This window comes from Acipenser ruthenus, chromosome 14 (genome assembly GCF_902713425.1).
Source record: "Acipenser ruthenus chromosome 14, fAciRut3.2 maternal haplotype, whole genome shotgun sequence".
Taxonomy (NCBI): Eukaryota; Metazoa; Chordata; class Actinopteri; order Acipenseriformes; family Acipenseridae; genus Acipenser; species Acipenser ruthenus.
Window position 1 is genome coordinate 19,022,532 of NC_081202.1, and position 18,833 is coordinate 19,041,364.

General features: G+C 36.9%; 1 protein-coding gene and 1 pseudogene across 2 annotated transcripts; one reads left to right on the forward strand and one right to left on the reverse strand.

Annotated features, from left to right (window-relative positions):
- The first annotated feature begins 274 nt into the window (after positions 1-274).
- LOC117420088 (conserved oligomeric Golgi complex subunit 5-like) overlaps positions 275-18,833 on the forward strand; it is a 109,689-nt pseudogene continuing 91,130 nt past the window's right edge.
- Positions 10,749-15,318, reverse strand: LOC117419972 (G-protein coupled receptor 22-like). Of its 2 annotated transcripts, XM_034033432.3 has the most exons (3): positions 14,883-15,318; positions 13,087-14,081; positions 10,749-12,374 (listed from the first exon to the last, which is right to left on the reverse strand). In XM_034033432.3, the coding sequence occupies exon 3, from the start codon at positions 12,368-12,370 to the stop codon at positions 11,069-11,071; it is 1,302 nt and encodes a 433-aa protein (XP_033889323.3). In that variant the 5' UTR covers positions 12,371-12,374; positions 13,087-14,081; positions 14,883-15,318; the 3' UTR covers positions 10,749-11,068. The 2 variants fall into 2 exon arrangements, with proteins under 2 accessions (XP_033889323.3, XP_058842011.1); XM_058986028.1 differs by lacking the exon at positions 13,087-14,081.

Sequence of the window (18,833 nt, forward strand, 5' to 3'; positions counted from 1 at the left end):
ACATCTGCCCATATCAAGAATGGAGACCACACTTTTTGTGATTCTCTCAAGTTTCATTACAGTGGTTGTCCAATAAAAAATATAATAGTTTTAACCTCTATCTTTTCCCACATTTGGTGCACTTCTATATTTTTTGATTTTAATTAAGTTTCAAAATGGTCATTGTCCAACAAAAAATAACCTACTGTATTTGTTGCCACTTTTGTTGTATCTGTATTTCAGAATTTACATTGTGTTTCTGAACTACAAGTAGTAAAAAAACAGTCCATCAGAGATGCCATTCCACTTAATTCCACCAGGGAAGTAAGTGGAATGGCACAAAATGACCCAGTTTAGTTTTATTGCTTTTCATTTTTTATTTAGTTTTAAGTTTCTTTTAGTAATTCTGTACCACTAACCATCAGTTAATGTTGTAAGTGTCAAGTACAATACCGCTGTTGGTACTTATGGAACTGAAAGTCCACGAAACACAAGACCACTTCTGTGCAACTTGTAAGTAACATTTTGAAGCAATTTTCACCATGTCAGTTGTTCAAGCTACAATATCTTAATAATCTTGATTGGAGCTGCTTTGTAAAAATTGCAAAAATGTCCCCTACAACTAGTCACCAGAAAAATGTTGCCCAATAGTTGTCTGGTGTTACACAGGCTATAAAGTTATAGCTAAAAACATATTTTTGTTTTTGTTTCAACAGGATAAGGACCAAAGTCTTGGATCCTATAAGAAGATAGTTTCCCATACTGCTCAGTTTGCCGGACTACAGGTATTTCACACAAGCGTTTCTTGCTTATTTTCCTTGCTTTAGGCTCAAATTTAAAGGTGAAACTGCTGCGGTTTACTTTTAATAATTATCAGCGACATAGGTCTCTGTCTTTAAAAATACACGTTGTCTTGGGGCTACAAATTATGGTGAGCTGCAACTTTATTTAAAAGATGTTTCAAGGATGTGAAAGAAATGCAGAATGGGTAACCAAATGACATGAATGATACATGGATAACAGAATCATTTTACATTTGTAAACCCCAGCAGTTGTACTTTGTTGGAAAGGATAATTAGAAACTGACTCAAGGTTGATTTTTTTTTTTAATTTAGTAGTCGCCAGTTGTTTATTTATTTTTTTAGCTCGGCCCACCGCTACCACCCCTGCACTAACTCGGGAGGGGCGAAGACGAACACACGCTGTCCTCCGAAGAGTGTGCCATTAGCCGCCTGCTTTTTTTACACACTGCAGACTCACCATGCAGTCACCCAGAGCTACAGCGTCGGAGGACAACGCAGCCCTGGGCAACTTAAATGCAAGCCCGTAGGCGTCCGGCCAGACCACAGGGGTCGCTGGTGCGCGGTAAGCTGAGGACGCCCTGGCCGACCTAACCCTCCCTCCCCTGGGTGTCGCTCGGCCAGTTGTGTGCCACCCCCTGGGAGCTCCCGTCCTCGGTCGGCAAAAGAATAGCCTGGACTCGAACCGGCGACTTCCAGACTATAGCGTGCATCCTGCACTCTACGCAAGTACTTTTACTGGATGCACCATTCGGGAGCCCCTCAAGTTTGATTTTTACCCTTGTGAAAAAAGCAACAACATGGACTCTAGTTCAGTCCTCTGGGAGATTATATAAACACACGGATGGGTGGTTGATGCAGTCCAGGCTGATTCCCCAGTGCTGTAAATTGTGGGTATTTAATGTACACATACCGACAGGGTATAGGCTGATCAAATGTAGCCCTTAGTAAGGTTAGTCAGTGACAGGAAACTAGAACTGAAGTGCAACCCCTGAAAACAGTATATGTAATTGCAGTAAGATTCAGAATAATTGCTAACATCATAAAAAGGTGATGGGACAATGGGAAAAAAAATACAATTTGAAACTACTTGCTCTTTAGGGAGGTCACATGAACCAAACCAATAGTATTGGTAATCTAATATTTGATGTGTTTGAATCGAAGGTAATGCACTTTCACCTTTGTTGATTTTGCATGGAATGGCCCAGACTGTCAGGTTGGGGTTTGGGGATTGCTATATACAGTTGATGCAAGTTCATATTGCTGTCATATTTGACATTGCAGTGTAGCCTCACCAGTGTATTGTCATGATTTATTAGCTAATAATACCGGGACATATTAGATAATAAGAAGACACATGTAGGTGTTACTTAATTGTGGACAGTAAAGCATCTATTAACACTATGAGACGGTAAACACAAGAACAGGTGTATTCATCAATACAAGTGAGCATCCCAGGCACCTCGAATAAGCAGCCACTTGTCTAAATCTTAATCTGGGGGTATATGAAAATAAATGTGCCCTGCATGTCAGACATTTTTACATATATCTATAAAATTGTTTTTTCAATTGTGATTATTGACCATATGTAAGTTGTCTTTGGTATAAGCATCCTAGATATAAAAAGCAAATCCTAAAGAATAAAACCTGTAAAAGAAATCTGTTACAAAAATAATGACCAGCTGTAATTAAGTGCACTCTTGGGGAATCAAAGGCCACTGTGAAGTCACTACAAATTTACTAACCACCATGTCAGGATCTATAGGAAAAAAGCGAGGACAGCTTTAATTTATACCCTACACTGATTAAGCTAATGAATGCGCGCCAACCAGGTATGGGAATTTGGTCAATGAGTCTGTTCTTCTATTTTAGTACATTATAGACTTTGTGACAATTCATGTGGTTGATTGAGAAGTTTTATAGTTTGATGAACTGTAATGTTTTTATTTTATGACTAGGTGGCGTGTGATTTGCAGCGAAGGATAATCCGCATTTTGTATCTCAGCAAGAGACTCCAGGGCCAGCTGCAGGGAGGCAGCCGAGAGATCACCAAAGCTGCCCAGAGTCTCAATGAACTGGGTGAGTAACTTATTTACTGTTTTCATGGGGCTTTATGGAATATTTGAGGTACATTAGGAAGGATCTTTACTGTATGTTTCAGTTTAGTCAATTTAACTGGTTGTGTCGGATAGCTCTGCAGAGAAGATATTTCTAATATTCATAATATTCTAGTATTCTTAATCAGTTTGAAGAGTATTTGTGTGTTTGCAGCGGAGGATGGGGAAAGCTCCCACTTCTTGCTTTCTTGTATAAACTGGTTACAAGTCACAGTGAACAAGCTTTGGCATCCTAATTGAGCTACAGATTAATTTTATTGGATTCCTTACTTCCTATTTTTGGAATAATGTTTTTTTTTTTTCCCCCCCAGGAATGATGACAGGTACACTCTGTGTTGGATATATTGTGCCACACAGAAATGGATAGCATATGTTTTTTGGGCATATTTTGTTAGAATTTTTTTCTCTTCAGAGCTTACTGTTTAGTTGTACATGTATGCAATGCCAGCTAAAGCCAGCAGATGTAGCTGTGGTCAAAATACTGTACATTCCAAACATGCAAAGTTGGTTTCTGCAAGCTGAAGCTGGTCATTGCATTTCTATACAAGGGATACCAGGATACACATCCTTAGTCTCAGTACAGGTTAGAGTATACTGTATTAGGAAAACTTAAATAAATCTAAGCCACACACTTTTAAATTCTTTCAGCCTATTGATTTTAGAAATAATTTGTTTGATGAAAATTGCAATAAAAAAGCTTTGAACTGGTAAATGCATTATTGCATCTATGACTTTATAACCCCTTTATATGCACTGCTCCAAGCAATGAATATATATTAATTCCCAGTATGCATAATCAATGCCAGGACGTATGACATTACAATCTATATATCCCTTTCTCTGTATAGATTGTAATGTCAGATTGCAGATCCCCATCACCTGACACCTCGCCAGATATCTGTTTTCTATTACATGCTGTATCAGATCATTTGTGGCTACCAAGGATTGTTGGACATTTTTGGAATTTAACACTGAATTTCTCACTTCTCTCATACACTATAGGCCCTTATAATACAACATTATGTTTGATTTAAGGCTGCAAAGTTTTTTGCGAAGGCTTTTGTGAAGTTTGCTGTAAACAAAGCTGTATTTGTTACTGCCATCCAGTAGTGCATTACTGCAACTTCATTTCTTCTCGTCTCTGTATTTCGAGTGCATGGCACCTGCTTCAATAGGAATGAGTTTGGCTTTAACACATTGTTCAAATCCTGCCTCTAACTCGGAGTAAAAACCAAGATGCTTGTGCAGGAAATCAAGACTGTATTTGTAGAAATAGTCCATTTTTAAAGCCACATTTTAATGATCTAAATTGCTTCAATCTAAATACCACTGTTATCTCTAGACTTCCTTCTGGTGTTTTCTCCCAGAGGTGTTTTTATTTTTATTTTTTTTGTTTTAAACACCTTTTTTTTTTTTTTTACATCACTTAACACAGTAAACAGATGGTAGGAAGGTCTGGCCTCCAGAGCCATGCTGCCTGTTTGCTAATTTGAATGAGGAACGAAATGCTGCATTCAGATCATTTTAATGTAGTCTTGATGGAACCCTGTAAGACAAATTGCCCCCATATTAAACAAGTTACATTTGTTTCTTCCACCTGTAACAGCGGCCTGAAGTGACCAACTGTCTTTAAGAGCACACTGTATTTTACGTGTGGGTTATCTACAGGTTTCAGGAAGGTTAACTGTTCTGTTTTGGAGCACTGAATGAGTTTAGTGTCAGTGTGTGAGTCTGTGAGAGGTTTGGTTTCATGAAGCATATGTAGTTTTAGTTTCCTCTGCATGATATTATTCAGGTGTGGAAGGTCAGCATTTAGCACCTGGGATTAGGAGATCGTAGGGTCACTGGGACAGAGACAGAATGATTCTTGGTGATAAATCTCCCTCCCGACCAGTGAGGGCGCAGTGCCCTGGACTGGATGGCCAGACAATTCATTCCTAGGGTAAGGTGGAAGTTGGCCATTTATTATTATTATTATTATTATTATTATTATTATTATTATTATTATTATTATTATTATTTATTTCTTAGCAAACGCCCTTGCCCAGAGTGACTTACAGCTGTATACAAAAAACACATATCAAGAATTACAGTACAATTAAGAGCAAGATACAAAATACAATGACTTCAGTCGTAATAAGAGCAATCTAGAAAGAGGGTGGAGCTACAGTACACCACGTCATCGCCCCAGAAGGGAAGCGATGTGGCAACCTTAGATTGGAGGAGAAACGGTTGCACTCGTTAATCAAGGGGACGTGACTGACGGTATATAAGAGGACGTATCAAGATGATCTGTTCCTTTGTCATGGTTAAGGTCGAACCTCTAAAGGACAAGTGAAACGTAACCGTGAGTGTTTTGTTTGCTTGTTTTGTCTAACTGTTGTATTTGTTATTTGTTAGACGGCTAACACTATCCAGAGCTGTCGCTACAGGCCAGCACAAGCCTGGATAACTAGCACCATTGTTCATGGATAAATTGTATTTGCACTAATAGCACTTACCCTGAACTTGGACTCGTGTTTGTGTATTGTGTGTGTTTAAATACCGTGCTTATTATTTCAGGACTGAACCCCATGTTTATTTAACTGAGCAGTACACATCATTGGGTACTGCCAGTACTCCATGTATTGTTTACTGTTGTCATCAGACGATTGGATTACAAATTAAAACCATCAGTTCACCAGTACTTTGTTGTCTGTCATTATCTTGAACACTGCATCACCTCTACACCTGTGCACTGCAACCCACATTGCCACAACACATTACACAACCATGAAGTCAGAGAACCGAAACAAGAATACTACAAAAATACAATTGTAAGAAAGCTTAGTCAGCCCGAGTGGAATCCTAATGCATGATAAATCTGCATATAGTATCTGGAAAATGTTCTTAGTTTTTCAATAGATTCGGAGTATTGTATAAAAAATAATATTGCTGCTTCGAAGTATGGTACATACAATTTAACTTTTTTAATTAAAACTAATTGCCCAGAGGATTGATGGATATAAATATCTGTTCATGCGTTGTTACTGTGCGTTTGATAACACTTTATTTAGTAATCCACAATAGGACAGATGGGAAGGTTAAAATACAGTGACCACCTAGAAGCTGAGAAAGCATGTTAAACCAGTTTATACTCAATTGTCAAATTTAATTGGACTGTTGTGCAAGGCTCCTTCTTGGCAGCAAGGACAGTGAAGATGAGTAGGTCATGGGGTTAATGATGTGGGGTTTTCCAGTGCCAAGTGTAGACCCAGTGTGTACTTTTGAGGTACTTTTGACAAGTCGCTATATTTAGTTCAAGGTCTTACTCTTCCATGCATTTTAGGTTTGACAGTTAATGTGAAAAATGTAAAATTCAAAGACTGTTCACCAAAACAAAGCTAGTTGCTTGTGACATGATTTTTAAAATATTTATTTCTGAAGGATAGCTTTCTCTCCAAGATGTTTACATCATGTTGTTGTTGTGTTTGTGTGTTTTTCTGGTTTCATTTGTTGATCAATAATTTGTGAAACTAGACAGACAAGTGTTTGGTTCCTTTTTTCTTGAGTGCAAAATGTTATTATGCAAGGGTAAGTGTGTGTTATCTAGAGATAACAGGAATGCTATGCATGATATATAATGCAATTTAATCCCATTTCTGCTTTGATTATGTTGGCTAATGCAAGTTTTCAGCAGAAAGCAGGTGCGCTGGAGCCTGCAGGCCCAACATGTTAAACAAAACAGACCCTGTTATGTGGAAATAAAATGAAAGAGCAAACTGTGCAGAAGCACAGAGGAATAAGATATCTTAATACCAGGCAAAACAAATTGCTAGCCCTAATTTATTTAAGGTCAATATGTTTTATTATGATTATACTTTTCAGTGTGTGTATTTTTTATCTTTTTATTTTGGGTGGGGTGGGGGGTTAGTTCGTATGGTACGCTGACTGGACTGCTAGGGTTGTAATTAGGTTTGTCTTTGCCCTTTTTGTCAGCTCATATCAGGATGCCCTTGAGAAGCTGAGAGGATTAGTTTTCAAGGGTATGGTTTTTCTCATACATATTTATATAAGTAACATTTTACATTGACCTGTACAACCAATGATAGACTTATAAATCATTCAGACTTTTTTTTGTGGTTCTAAAGACAAAAAAAGCTAATTGAGTCCAAACCAACTGAGACCTTTTCACTTGAAACCCCTGGGTACTACCCGAGTTCAGCCATCCTTGATTCTGGCTGTAACTAGGTTGGGAATATGGCAGGAGGTAACATTCTACTGCATTTTACGACACATGTTCCAGATTGATATAGGCCGGATCCAGTTGTGTTGAATTATCAATGATAGGTTTTTATTTTAACGACTCTGTAAAATGACCATGAAATCCAAAAAGTTTCAAGAAACCTTCAGGTGCGAATTGCCTTTTTAGTTTGATGCGGAAGGCTGCTTCCAATTACTGTTACTGTCTCTGGCAAACCACACCCTCTTACAAAACATAAAAAGCACTTATAAGCACTCTTCTAAAAAAAATCATTAAAAGTGAGAGATCTTTCACAGTGGGTAAGAAGCTTTCTAGAGTCGTGCTGAGTGAAGGATAGCACCCAGCCTCTGCCCTGTTAGACACCCAGCCTGCTGTGTGCATAAAGGATTTTTATTTTTTCACTGCAGCTTTACATACAGTTGTACTGAATTCCTTCAAAAAACAAATGCCGTGTTTGTTTGAATTCCACATACAGTGGACAGCACAGCTGTTTTTTTTTTTTTTGTTAATAGTATTGATATACACCATTACTCAACTCCAGGATTATTTTACTAAGGCTAACTCAGGGGAGCTGCATCTCCGCTCTCTCTTGAAATCAGGCTTGACAGGTCAAAATGTGTTTTTTATACATTTGGAAAACCTGTTTCCATCCTGTTATTTGTAGAGAACCTATAACCACAGTAGACCTGTTGCGAGCACAACTAATATCCCCATTATTATACAAGCATAAGAAGCATCTGTTGCCACAAGGGTAGTTTAATTGATCCACAAAAATGTGTGTGTGTTTTTGTAAAAGTTATTATTCTAGTCCAGCCCATGTTTGTCAGGTGTGTTTTTTTTTTTTTTTTTTTTTTTGAGGAGCTGCTTTAGAATTTTTTTTTTAAATACCTAAAGGGGTTTCGAACACTTATAAAGCACTACTTTTAAAAAACCAAGGCAGTATCTCGTAAAGAGTCCCTAGAAGTTGATATGCTTTATTTATTTCGAGTGAATTGGCTAGACACCTTTTTGATTTGGCTAGACACCTTTTTGAGTGTATTATTTTGTGTTGTATTTTACAGGGCTTTGGGGGCAGAAACCAGCTGCTGGTTTTTAATTACTACTTCATTCTAAAGTACAGTATAGCTGTGTCTTCAGGGTTACATTCAGAGCCCTCTTAAATCTCTTATTCCCTCTTTTTGTTCCAACAGTTATTCACAGTAATTCTACAATACATTTTGGATAAACAATAATTGTGGTTCTTTACAAAAACCAAACCTCACAGTAATATTAAAGAATACTTTAATTGTACTTATGTAACTTACTACTATACGCTGATATTGTGCTTACGATTTGTGAGCAATTGCATAACTTTATGTGTTTCTCTGGTGAAACCATTTGATTTGCCTACTTCAATGTTATACTCTCCTCATATTGTGGCTATGCAACTTTTGTTGTTTTTGGACGCTCAAGACTTAGTGCATTTTAAGCATCCCTACTACACTTATTAGTGACTGAAGGGTCTATTCATAACAGTACTTGCCAACTGTCGCTAAGCAATTTATGAACGGGTATACTGTATATTCGTTCACGACTGAAATCCGTCTCCTTTGTGATGACATCATCAGCTCTATAAACATTCGCTCAGTTCCGTTGTTAGCTGTTGGAAACAAATGGAATCTACCGACAGCAGCACCCATCGTGTTATTAACAGCGTGCCTGTGTGATACGTGATTTATATACTGGAGGATGCGATCATGTGGAATCTACCGACAGCAGCACCCATCGTGTTATTAACAGCGTGCCTGTGTGATACGTGATTTATATACTGGAGGATGAGATCATGTGGAATCTACCGACAGCAGCACCCATCGTGTTATTAACAGCGTGCCTGTGTGATACGTGATTTATATACTGGAGGATGAGATCATGTGGAATCTACCGACAGCAGCACCCATCGTGTTATTAACAGCGTGCCTGTGTGATACGTGATTTATATACTGGAGGATGCGATCATGTGGAATCTACAGACAGCAGCACCCATCGTGTTATTAACAGCGTGCCTGTGTGATACGTGATTTATATACTGGAGGATGCGATCACGTGGAATCTACAGACAGCAGCACCCATCGTGTTATTAACAGTGTGCCTGTGTGATACGTGATTTATATACTGGAGGATGCGATCATGTTCAGGTTATTTAAATTACCATAATAATTGTTAATGTTCCTTTGCTTTGCAGGACATCCGCAATTAAGTGAAAAACACTTGTAAATCAATTATTATTTCAGCTTAACACAGATACAACATTACGCATCTCAATTATCTCTTATGAATAGCAACTGCCGTTAAATAGGCGGCTATGGGCGAAATCCGATCATGTACTCCTGTTTTCTCATTTTGACAGGTGTTAACCCTTTATGAATAGACCCCTTAGTGCCTTAATATTTGGTACACAACTGTGCATTACTATACAAAACAATGATTCTGTACAAATCTGAGCTCTTGATATTATAACGTAGATAAATTTGTTACAGTGAACATTAACTGTTTCAGTGCCACATTGCTTTTAACCTCTGAATATATTGGTGATACAATCTTTTTCATATTTCCATTTTACATCATTTTTACAAACCATTTGCTCTGATATGACATACTGCTTAGGTTATGCTACCGGAGAAAGGCTTTTTGTTTTTTCACAAAATCTAAAAATGTTTGATGTTGGCTTCATTTTCAGTAGACTTTATCTTTATTTGGGGGTGGTGCGGCGGTTAGTGCTGTTGCCGCACTGCTTCAGGGTCCTGGGTTTGATTCCTGCCTCAGGAGTCTGTCTGTGTGGAGTTTGCATGTTCTCCCCGTGTTCGTGTGGGTTTTCTCCAGGTACTCCAGTTTCCTCCCACAGTCCAAAGACATGCTGGTTAGGTGGATTGGCCTCTCTAAATTGCCCTGCGTTGGACTGGCGTCCCATCCAGGGCAACTAATAGGTGACTACTTTTAGGTTTGTCAGATGGTAAAATAACAAGGAAGCATTTTAAAGGGATAATTGACACTCTAATAAGTCACCCATCCATGCACAGGGCAAAAATACCACTTCATTTAAATTACTGGTTAATCGTTTTCCTGTTTTTTTAGTTTCTCCGTATTTTCCAGGTTACTGTAGTTTTAGTTTTATATTTTTTAGGATTGGGTTTTTTATGAAAATCTATCCAACAATGCGGATTCGCTCTATTGGCACAAAAGGGATCAAAGAGATATACAAGATCACCTTCAGTCTTGCTTTTTTATTTGTATTGTTAGGCAGACAATTTCTAAACTAATTGCTTGTCTGGTTCTTTGCGTAAATATTTATAAATATAAGCTGGAAGAACCCAGGGAAAGCAGTATGACCCTGGATGGGAAATTAAAACCTTACTGTTCTTGAATCTGACACTAATCTATTTGTCACTATAGCATTTAAAATGCCTATATGATTTCCATCAATGGTTTCTCATTTGAATCTTAGTGAATAGAAATTGAAGGTTTGAGAGTGTTGAGTGCAAACTTGTTCTGCACTCGGATTGATGTAGAACAAGATCATTTTGAATTATTATTTTGAATGTTTATAATAAAAGACCAGACATTATAGATCTTAAATGTTTTTGTCTTTTTATATACATATACACATTTTATATTCAATGTTTATACACACTTAATAATGACACCGCACATTCTAAAAAGCCATGCAATGTGTGTATTGCGTTCTGCAGGTTTGTAGAACTTAAATGTCTTTAATAAATAATAATAAATAAATAATCCACCTTTGACTGTACATGTACTACAATTGCATTACAATGGTGCTTTTACAATGCATTTACAATGATGCTTTGGGGCATTTAGTCTTTATTATGCATTTTTACCTGATGGAAATCTTTGCTTACTATTTTATTATATTTTATTTCCTGAAGTTTCAGTTATTCTCCAACTTGAGTAGCTGCCAGACATTTCTGTCTTGCCTCTTTGTCTTCAAAAGTCACCTTTTTGTTCCGTTTTGGGTCAATCCAAGAATTGTGAATGACTGCATTATTTGGCAAGGGCTCTGCCTCCACAATGGACACAACTCGCTTCTTCATTTTGCTTTTGAGGACCTTTTGGAATTTCTGTCTTGTAAAAGCATACAACAAAGGGTGAAATATGGTAGTTCCATAGGCCATGACGAGAAACCCAAGTCTTAACCTTACCAACAGGTCACTGGGGCCTACACATAAAATGACAGAATTTAAAATGGTAATAGGTGTCCAACAAAGAAGGAATGTGGAGATTATCAAGAGGGACATCTTAAAGACCCTCCTTTGCCTTTCTCGACGCTCTCTGTGACGTTTCACTGCCCTTCTGAGAGCAATTATAACTGAAACAGAAGTTCGTACACCAAACATGACATTGCGTCCCGTACTGCTTTGTGACACGTCTATGGTCTCGCGCTTTGTGGTCAGAGAAATTGTCTTTTTCTTTCTGGCTTTTTTCTTCTGCACTGTTGAAAACCTGGTGCCAATCCTTATGTTCAAAGCCTGCAGTATTTTGTAGTAAGTGATCAACATTACAATGGCAGTGAAAATGAAAATGGGGATCTGCGCAAGGAGGTGATAATACAGTCCCTGTTCCGTGTAGTATTGGTTTATATCGGTACTGGAGAGGGTCTGGTTTTGCCCCATGTTTTCAGGTTGAAAGTTAAAAAATCTGACCTCCATGAATGGTATCAGAAAACTAACCAAGGACACAATCCAGATTAGCGTAAGTAGCATCACTGTCCTTCCCATGGTCAGAATTCGGTTTGCTGGCTTCACCGAAATATCGTACCGGTCCAGTGTGATGGTAAGAACATTGACTGCGGTCGCAACACTAGCAAAAGACACACAAGCCTCGTGAAAGCAGCAGATCAGAGCAGTGTTGCTTTCTTGGGAAAGCAGAACAACAACAATGGTTAGGGGAATGCAGCCCACACAGATGATGACATCCAGCACATGCAAGTTCATTGTGACAATGTTACTGACAGAGTTGATCAAGTTGGACTTCATGCAGTAGAGGACGAGCACAGTCAGGTTGCTGCTGAGGCCCAAAACAATTTCCATCATGAGAAAGCCAGTAAGTGAAACCTGAAAGCTCAGTGGGTATGGCAAGGCTTGATTCATGTTGCTGCGGATGGAGTCTGTATCGTCTGGTACAGTGACGTTGTATTCCGACTTCATGGTGGCTTCCAGCACTGGGGGGGAATGCATTATCCTGCAAATAGAGATTTTTGATTAGAATTAAGATATAAGCAAGCAGATGACATCATCATCCCAGCATTCAACAGCTTTATTGGAGGGTACTTCTCAAGGACAGTGAATGTGTGTGTGTTTTTTTTTTTTAAATAAATATGGAAAATATATTTATTTAAATTAATCGTTCATGTGAAAAATCTAGTGGTACAACATTATCTTTATCCTTGCTGTATCTTAATGGGGAAATATGTTTTGGGATTTACAGTACAGTCATAGGTGTTGTAAACACTTTGTAATTCACACATTTTAAATACAATACGAAGATTACATTTTCAGTTTGAAGATTATAGAGTAACAACAACTATTTGCACCAAATTATTATTAAAAAAATGCCTTATTTTTAATTACAAAAATAAAAGGCATTAATGTTGGCATTGGGTGAAGTTAATTGCCAGAATAATTTCAACCTTGACAATGTAATGCAATGATTAGGGATGGTATCTACGTGATGTTGTTTTGTGAGAAATAGGGGGGGGGGGGATGCTAAGTGCCAAGTGTATTTGCTCTGGACATTTTGAATTTCCTGAGAAGGTCATATATTTTATATTTTAGCAAGGGGGTTGAAATGGAAATGGCTGTGTTGCAAAAGCCAACCAGCAAAGGCAGCCAAACTTCATTGCTTTCACAGGAAATGTTGGAAAATGATTGGGTTCATGCAGCCAGTGACTAACCTTTTCCCCAGAGTTTTCTGAAAGCCTCAGGAGGTTGTAAATGGGTTGAAGCAGATTTACTGTTTTTGATACAGGATGTCATTAGATCTGACCATTTTGTTTTTCAGTGCTCTTCAGTAATTTTAGCTGTGCTGTGCGCCTTGCAGGACTGTAATTTGGTTGTTTTTGTTTTGCTCTTGAACATAGAATTGCCATTTAGACTCTGGTCCTGTTTACTTCAAGATATGCAAGTCAAACTTCAGTGTTCAATGTTTTAGGCGCAGGGTACAGGAGAAAATAAATGAGGGGGTCGGGAATAAAATGCCCAAGCCATCTGACATTTACAAATATACTGTATTTCCAGGCAGCAACTATAAGTAAAGCACACGTTGTGAATTTTATATATAAATACCGGCCTTTTTCCTTCTTCAAAACATAATTTGATTTCCTTTTAAAAATTATTATATATTGTACTGCTGTTTTTTAAATACACAGTGAGGTAAGCAGCGCTGTTAATTCAGTTTTATTATAACCAGCTGCTACTTTTTAACACGGTTTCTTCTCATAAACTGAATCAAAGAAACAAATGATAAAAGCAGGACCGCTATCCAGGATGGAGGCAAATGGTTTGCATGCTACTGCATTAGTGAGCATCAGTAGGCTAATTTGAGGCTATCTTCATAATCCTTTTGTTTTGTTAATTTGATGTTGCATTGCTTTTGAAAGCTTCGTTGGCTTGAATTCTGAATAGGAAATATGTTGTCTTCTTTGAACACCTTGTCTGATACAGTGTAAGCAAGGATTCGAGAACGTTCAGAGCTGCTCGTCTCCATCCAGAGAAAATGAAAGCATTTCCATTAGCTGCAGTAGCCCTCCGTTTCGATCAGATTCACCAGCCTAATTTGCACAGTAATTTTATTTGTAAGAGCAAGTGGACTTTCCAGAGCCAGTAGGGTCATAAGCCATAATGATTTTATAGTTGTTCAGTCTTTTGTGGTAACTTCATAGTGCATTTCCTGGAAATTTATAGAGATGGAAATGTGTTATTTTTTCTGGACAGGTTTGCATACCCCAGTATCAAAAATTAACAATATATCAATTTTTAGAAATAATTTGTGTGAGGAACAGAATGCACAGGAGCCTAACATGAGTACACATTAAAAAAAAGTATACATGTATACTTTTTTTTTTTAATATGCCATGTATTTTTCACTTTCTCTTTAGATCCATTGTCTTATACTAATTTAAGGTGTCTTCTATTTAATCTTCCATCAATTTTGAGATTTAAACACAAGTCAGTGTTTGTTTACTGAGAACCAATTCTGATGTGAGAGAACTTTTCTCTAATAGTGTCACTGGTTGGCAAGCCACACAGATCTGGCTGCTTGTATTTCTTTTCCTCTGTCAAATCACTTTAAGTAGCAAAGCTTCTTAGATGATAAGCATACAGCATATCAACAATGATCTTTATTCTGTAGTATTGTGCATGTCTAGCTGTAGTGTTTTGAACTATGTTTGAACTAAGAATTACTAAATTCTTAGTTTCATTAAAATGTAGCTTTACTATTTATTGTCTTATCACAACTCTGTTCGTGCCTTACATGATTTTTGGAAATAAGTAGGCACGTGCCATATTCCAGCAGTTTTGTTTGGGTAACTTCTATTAATTACGTTTACAAAATATTTGAGGGACTACAATCAATATCTCCTTTCCTGCATTTCAAAAATTATAAAACAAGCAAGCTGCTTAATTCTTACGTTATATGTAGCATCATTTTTGTATTTAACAAAAAAAAAAAAAAAACGCAAATTCTTACCTTGGAATGAAACTGCTTTGGAAAAGCATCCTCACACATGTTTGAAGTAGTCCAATTTTGGATGTATTCACCAGCCCCCTTTTCTGCCAGCGTGCCGAATTTAAGAACATCAAAACCTCTACTTCAGAAGCTGGAATTTAAAGCCACATGCCTCCGGGATATTGAAAGACGTGGCGTACCTGTTACTACAGCTTGCTGGTGGTGGTGGTTGTGGTTGTTGTTGTTTTGTTGCTGCTGCTGCTGCCTCAGTCTCACTACCAGGGAATCGATAACCGTCTGGAAATTCCTAATGAAAGTAATTTAACATGCTGAATCCATCATGTCTCGGGGGACAACATCCAGATCCAGTCTTCCTGAAGTGAAAAGTGTTTTACACTGTGGCTGTGGGGCAGCTTTCACAGAATGACTGCGTGACTTCTTTCTGTGCCCCACTGCAGAGAATTGCAGTGCTTGCTCTTATTGTGATTGGTCTCTCGTAATGGGCTTAACCCTATCTTCACTATGTAGGAGACTTCTTTTCTTTTGTTCAATTTTTTTCATGCTGGTGATGGTTTTTACCAGGTTTAGCAGTCAGGCAGGATATAATCTTTTTCATTTAAGAAACACCAGTAGCAGATTTGTGATGAAATGTTTGTTTTTATTTATAATCACAGGCTACAGGGTCTTGTACACATATTACAAATTAAGCTTCTCAAGTTGTCTGGAGATGTGTGTTTGCGTTTCAGTGAAGGAGATTTCAGCTGTGGGCAGCACGTTTTAATATTCATTTTAGCCAGCATAGTTAAAAATGAAAATGTTCCTCACACTGGTAACACAGGGTTATGAATGGATTTCAAACATTTGTAGTGTTGTTAAGAATTGAATGTCTGATTGATAGTTTTAATTATGTTTAGCTGTCGGATTTCAGAAGGAATCACTGCCTTCCATTATTATTATTTTTCTTATTTGCTTCAGTATGCGAAATCAAAACCAGGGGGCACCCTTCATGTGGATGAATAACATTGGAGACATTTACCAAAAACTGGAAGGATAGGGAATTTCAATAGCAGCTTTTTAATATATATATATATATATATATATATATATATATATATATATATATATATATATATATATATAAATATTTCATCATGCAAACCTTAATACAACTTTATACCTTTTACAGCAGACCACAAATCATTTTTACTGTACCACTGATTTCCCAATTGCAAAAGGTTGTTGTGCCATGTTCCTCATTACATTGTGTGTTTTCAGTTCTAGGCTCAGAACTTCATCATTATTAACCACACACTGAAGCAGAAGCAGTTGTATCTTTATTTTATGGAGGTCAGTCAGGTCTTAGAGGTCAGTCAGTCTGACCTCTAAGACACTATAAAAGTGATTTACCATAAATATAACAACCTTATGAATCCATATAACAGTGTAAAGGACATGTTCTTATTGATAACAGTAGAGCACAGATTCTTTGAAAAAATACAATTGGGTTGAAAGATTAGAATACAATTTAATGATAAAGTGTGTAATGTAGAATGTTTCAGAAAAGCAGATATTTACTTAATTTTCTTAAGTCATAAATTACTGCTTTTTAATTTTTTCTGCTGATACTTGAAATATACTGTATATAGCATGTATGTGTCTGCCCCATTGCTATCAATCTTGTTTAGTTATCAATCATGTATTGTCAATTTAAGGAGAAGCAGACCATTTTTCTTAAATGATTGCTTTTAAAAAAAAATACATTTACTCTAATCTTTGTGTCTGTCATATAGAAATATGTGCCTATGAAGCAATGCAGAGGAGTTAAGACTTGCTTGAGTAGATTGATTAGGTTCATTTAATGACAGTGTTTGATATTTCTAGAGCACATTCAACATGCTTAAACCACATTAATAAAGCACACCACAGACTATCAAAGAGTGCATGTATGCTTCCTTACTATTTAAATCCTAATTGATCTTGCTGCAATTTCGAGCCTATTGTTAAATTCTCATCAGCTAGGCACTTTTATAACACATGCTGTAATGACACATACCGTTTCTGCATCCAGACTCTCACTCACAAACAAAGAAACACATATACTGTACAGGCACTTGCTCATGATGTTACAAGGTACTAATTATAGGCATATGCTTAAAATATTATAACCTTTTTATATGTAGGCTAGTTTCTAGAGTATATAATGGTTTAAACAATCAGGCTTCTGCAGAAAGATTATGGCTGATCTGTAATAATGCAATAGAAAAATGCTGAGGCTAAAAACTGTGCTTTTATAGATGTTTTACATCAGTAGTTTCTTTTGATGGGCAATTTTTTGGAAGATTTGTAGGTTGTCAAATGTTATCCGGTTGTTACCTACAGTAGTTTCTTGAAAATATGATGCCGATTTGACTCTTCAGCAGTTGCAGCGGCAGTAGAATCCCTGGTTGTTGAGGCATCTTGTTTTTTTTTTTTAATAAGTCCTGCATGTAACTCCTGACAAGTTAGAATTATACAGAAAATGAACATGTGTATATATAGTGCAGAAAAACTGCCACAACTCTATAAACAAGACTGAACTTTGTAGGACATTTAGGGTATTGCCCCTCTGCTCCAATTGTTGGAATTCCATTCCACTTAAGTTTCTGTAGATCAAAACATTCTCTAACGTCGCATGCAAAACAATTTGCGAGCTACTGTATTAGAAGGAAAAAAAAGGCAGCCACTGCAAGTTTACTTCAGTCTGAGCGTTATCACATTTGGAGATTCATATTTTAATCCAGTGTGAAACCTGACCTCATCAATGCAATTGCAATTCAAAACGAATTTATCAAATATTACTTAAATAATCATGAGGGTTTTTTGTTTTTATAGTTTAATTCAATGACTTTGACTCAAATGAAATGACTTTCACTAAAATGAATCATGATTATTTTATGCGAAATGACGATGATGTTTCTCGGTAGTTTTTATTTCTTTATAGCAAAAAAAAAAATGTGGAAGTGTATGATTACCATGGAATGCTAAAACTAGTCCCTTGCCATCCTAAAATGACTTTGCTTCATATACATTTTATTAAGAACCTACGTTTAGTAATTATGGCTAAAGTTGCACCGTTTCAGTTTATAAGATATTTAAAAAACTTTTACAAAGAAAAAAAATGCTCTGCTTATTGGAGACAGGATGCCACGTGCACACACACGCACACACACATACGCACACACACGTATATTGGGCTTGAATTACTGTACACGTACTCTTCTGGATAAACCCATTTTTTCTTTATTTTCATTACATTAGTTGTCTTCTCTCAATCTTCTTTTTTTTCTTCTGTAAAACAAATTGTGTCAACATGGAGATTTTCTAAAGTGGCTGAAATGTACAAAAAGAAAACGATACATGCAGGAGATAACTGAGTAAGAAACGTGGTCCCAATTAAATAGAAAAGCTTATATAGTTTTATTGGTAGACCTGGCACTTTACAGTCTGTACCAATAGAAATAAATCTAAGTGCAGGGTTTATATCAAAACACTGCCATAAGAAATATTTCTCTTCTGGCAGTTATTGTAATAGGTTATCTTCCCTGACATCAGTCTATCGTATATACTCTCCAAAAACCAATAGCTTTTATTATTTTAATATTGTACCATTCTGAATGTTGTTGGTATTGCTATGTAGTTTTCTAAAAACATATTTCCAAAAATGTATTGGATGTAACACCAATCTAGTTTGAGATTTAATAAATCCCAGCAATGCTTAATTTAAAAGCTCTGACAAAAGAAGTAACAGTAAAAATGTTAAAATAAAATATTCTGTGTTTTCACATAACCTGAGGAGGAAATTCCCCTCATTTGGAGCGAGTCATTTTGGGAGCAGTGTTTGAAGTTAAACTACTGTACATAAGTAAAGGTCAAAGACAAAAGCAGTGGTCAGAGCGTTAAAGTATTAACCTAAACATCTTTATTTTCTTATAA

Excerpts from the sequence above, each read along its gene's own strand:
- LOC117419972 (XM_058986028.1), bottom strand. The coding sequence starts at position 14,992 with ATGTTCTTAAATTCGGCACGCTGGCAGAAAAGGGGGCTGGTGAATACA. Across the intron at positions 12,375-14,882 it reads CAAAGCAGTTTCATTCCAAG|GATAATGCATTCCCCCCCAG; the intron begins GTAAGAATTTGC and ends CTCTATTTGCAG.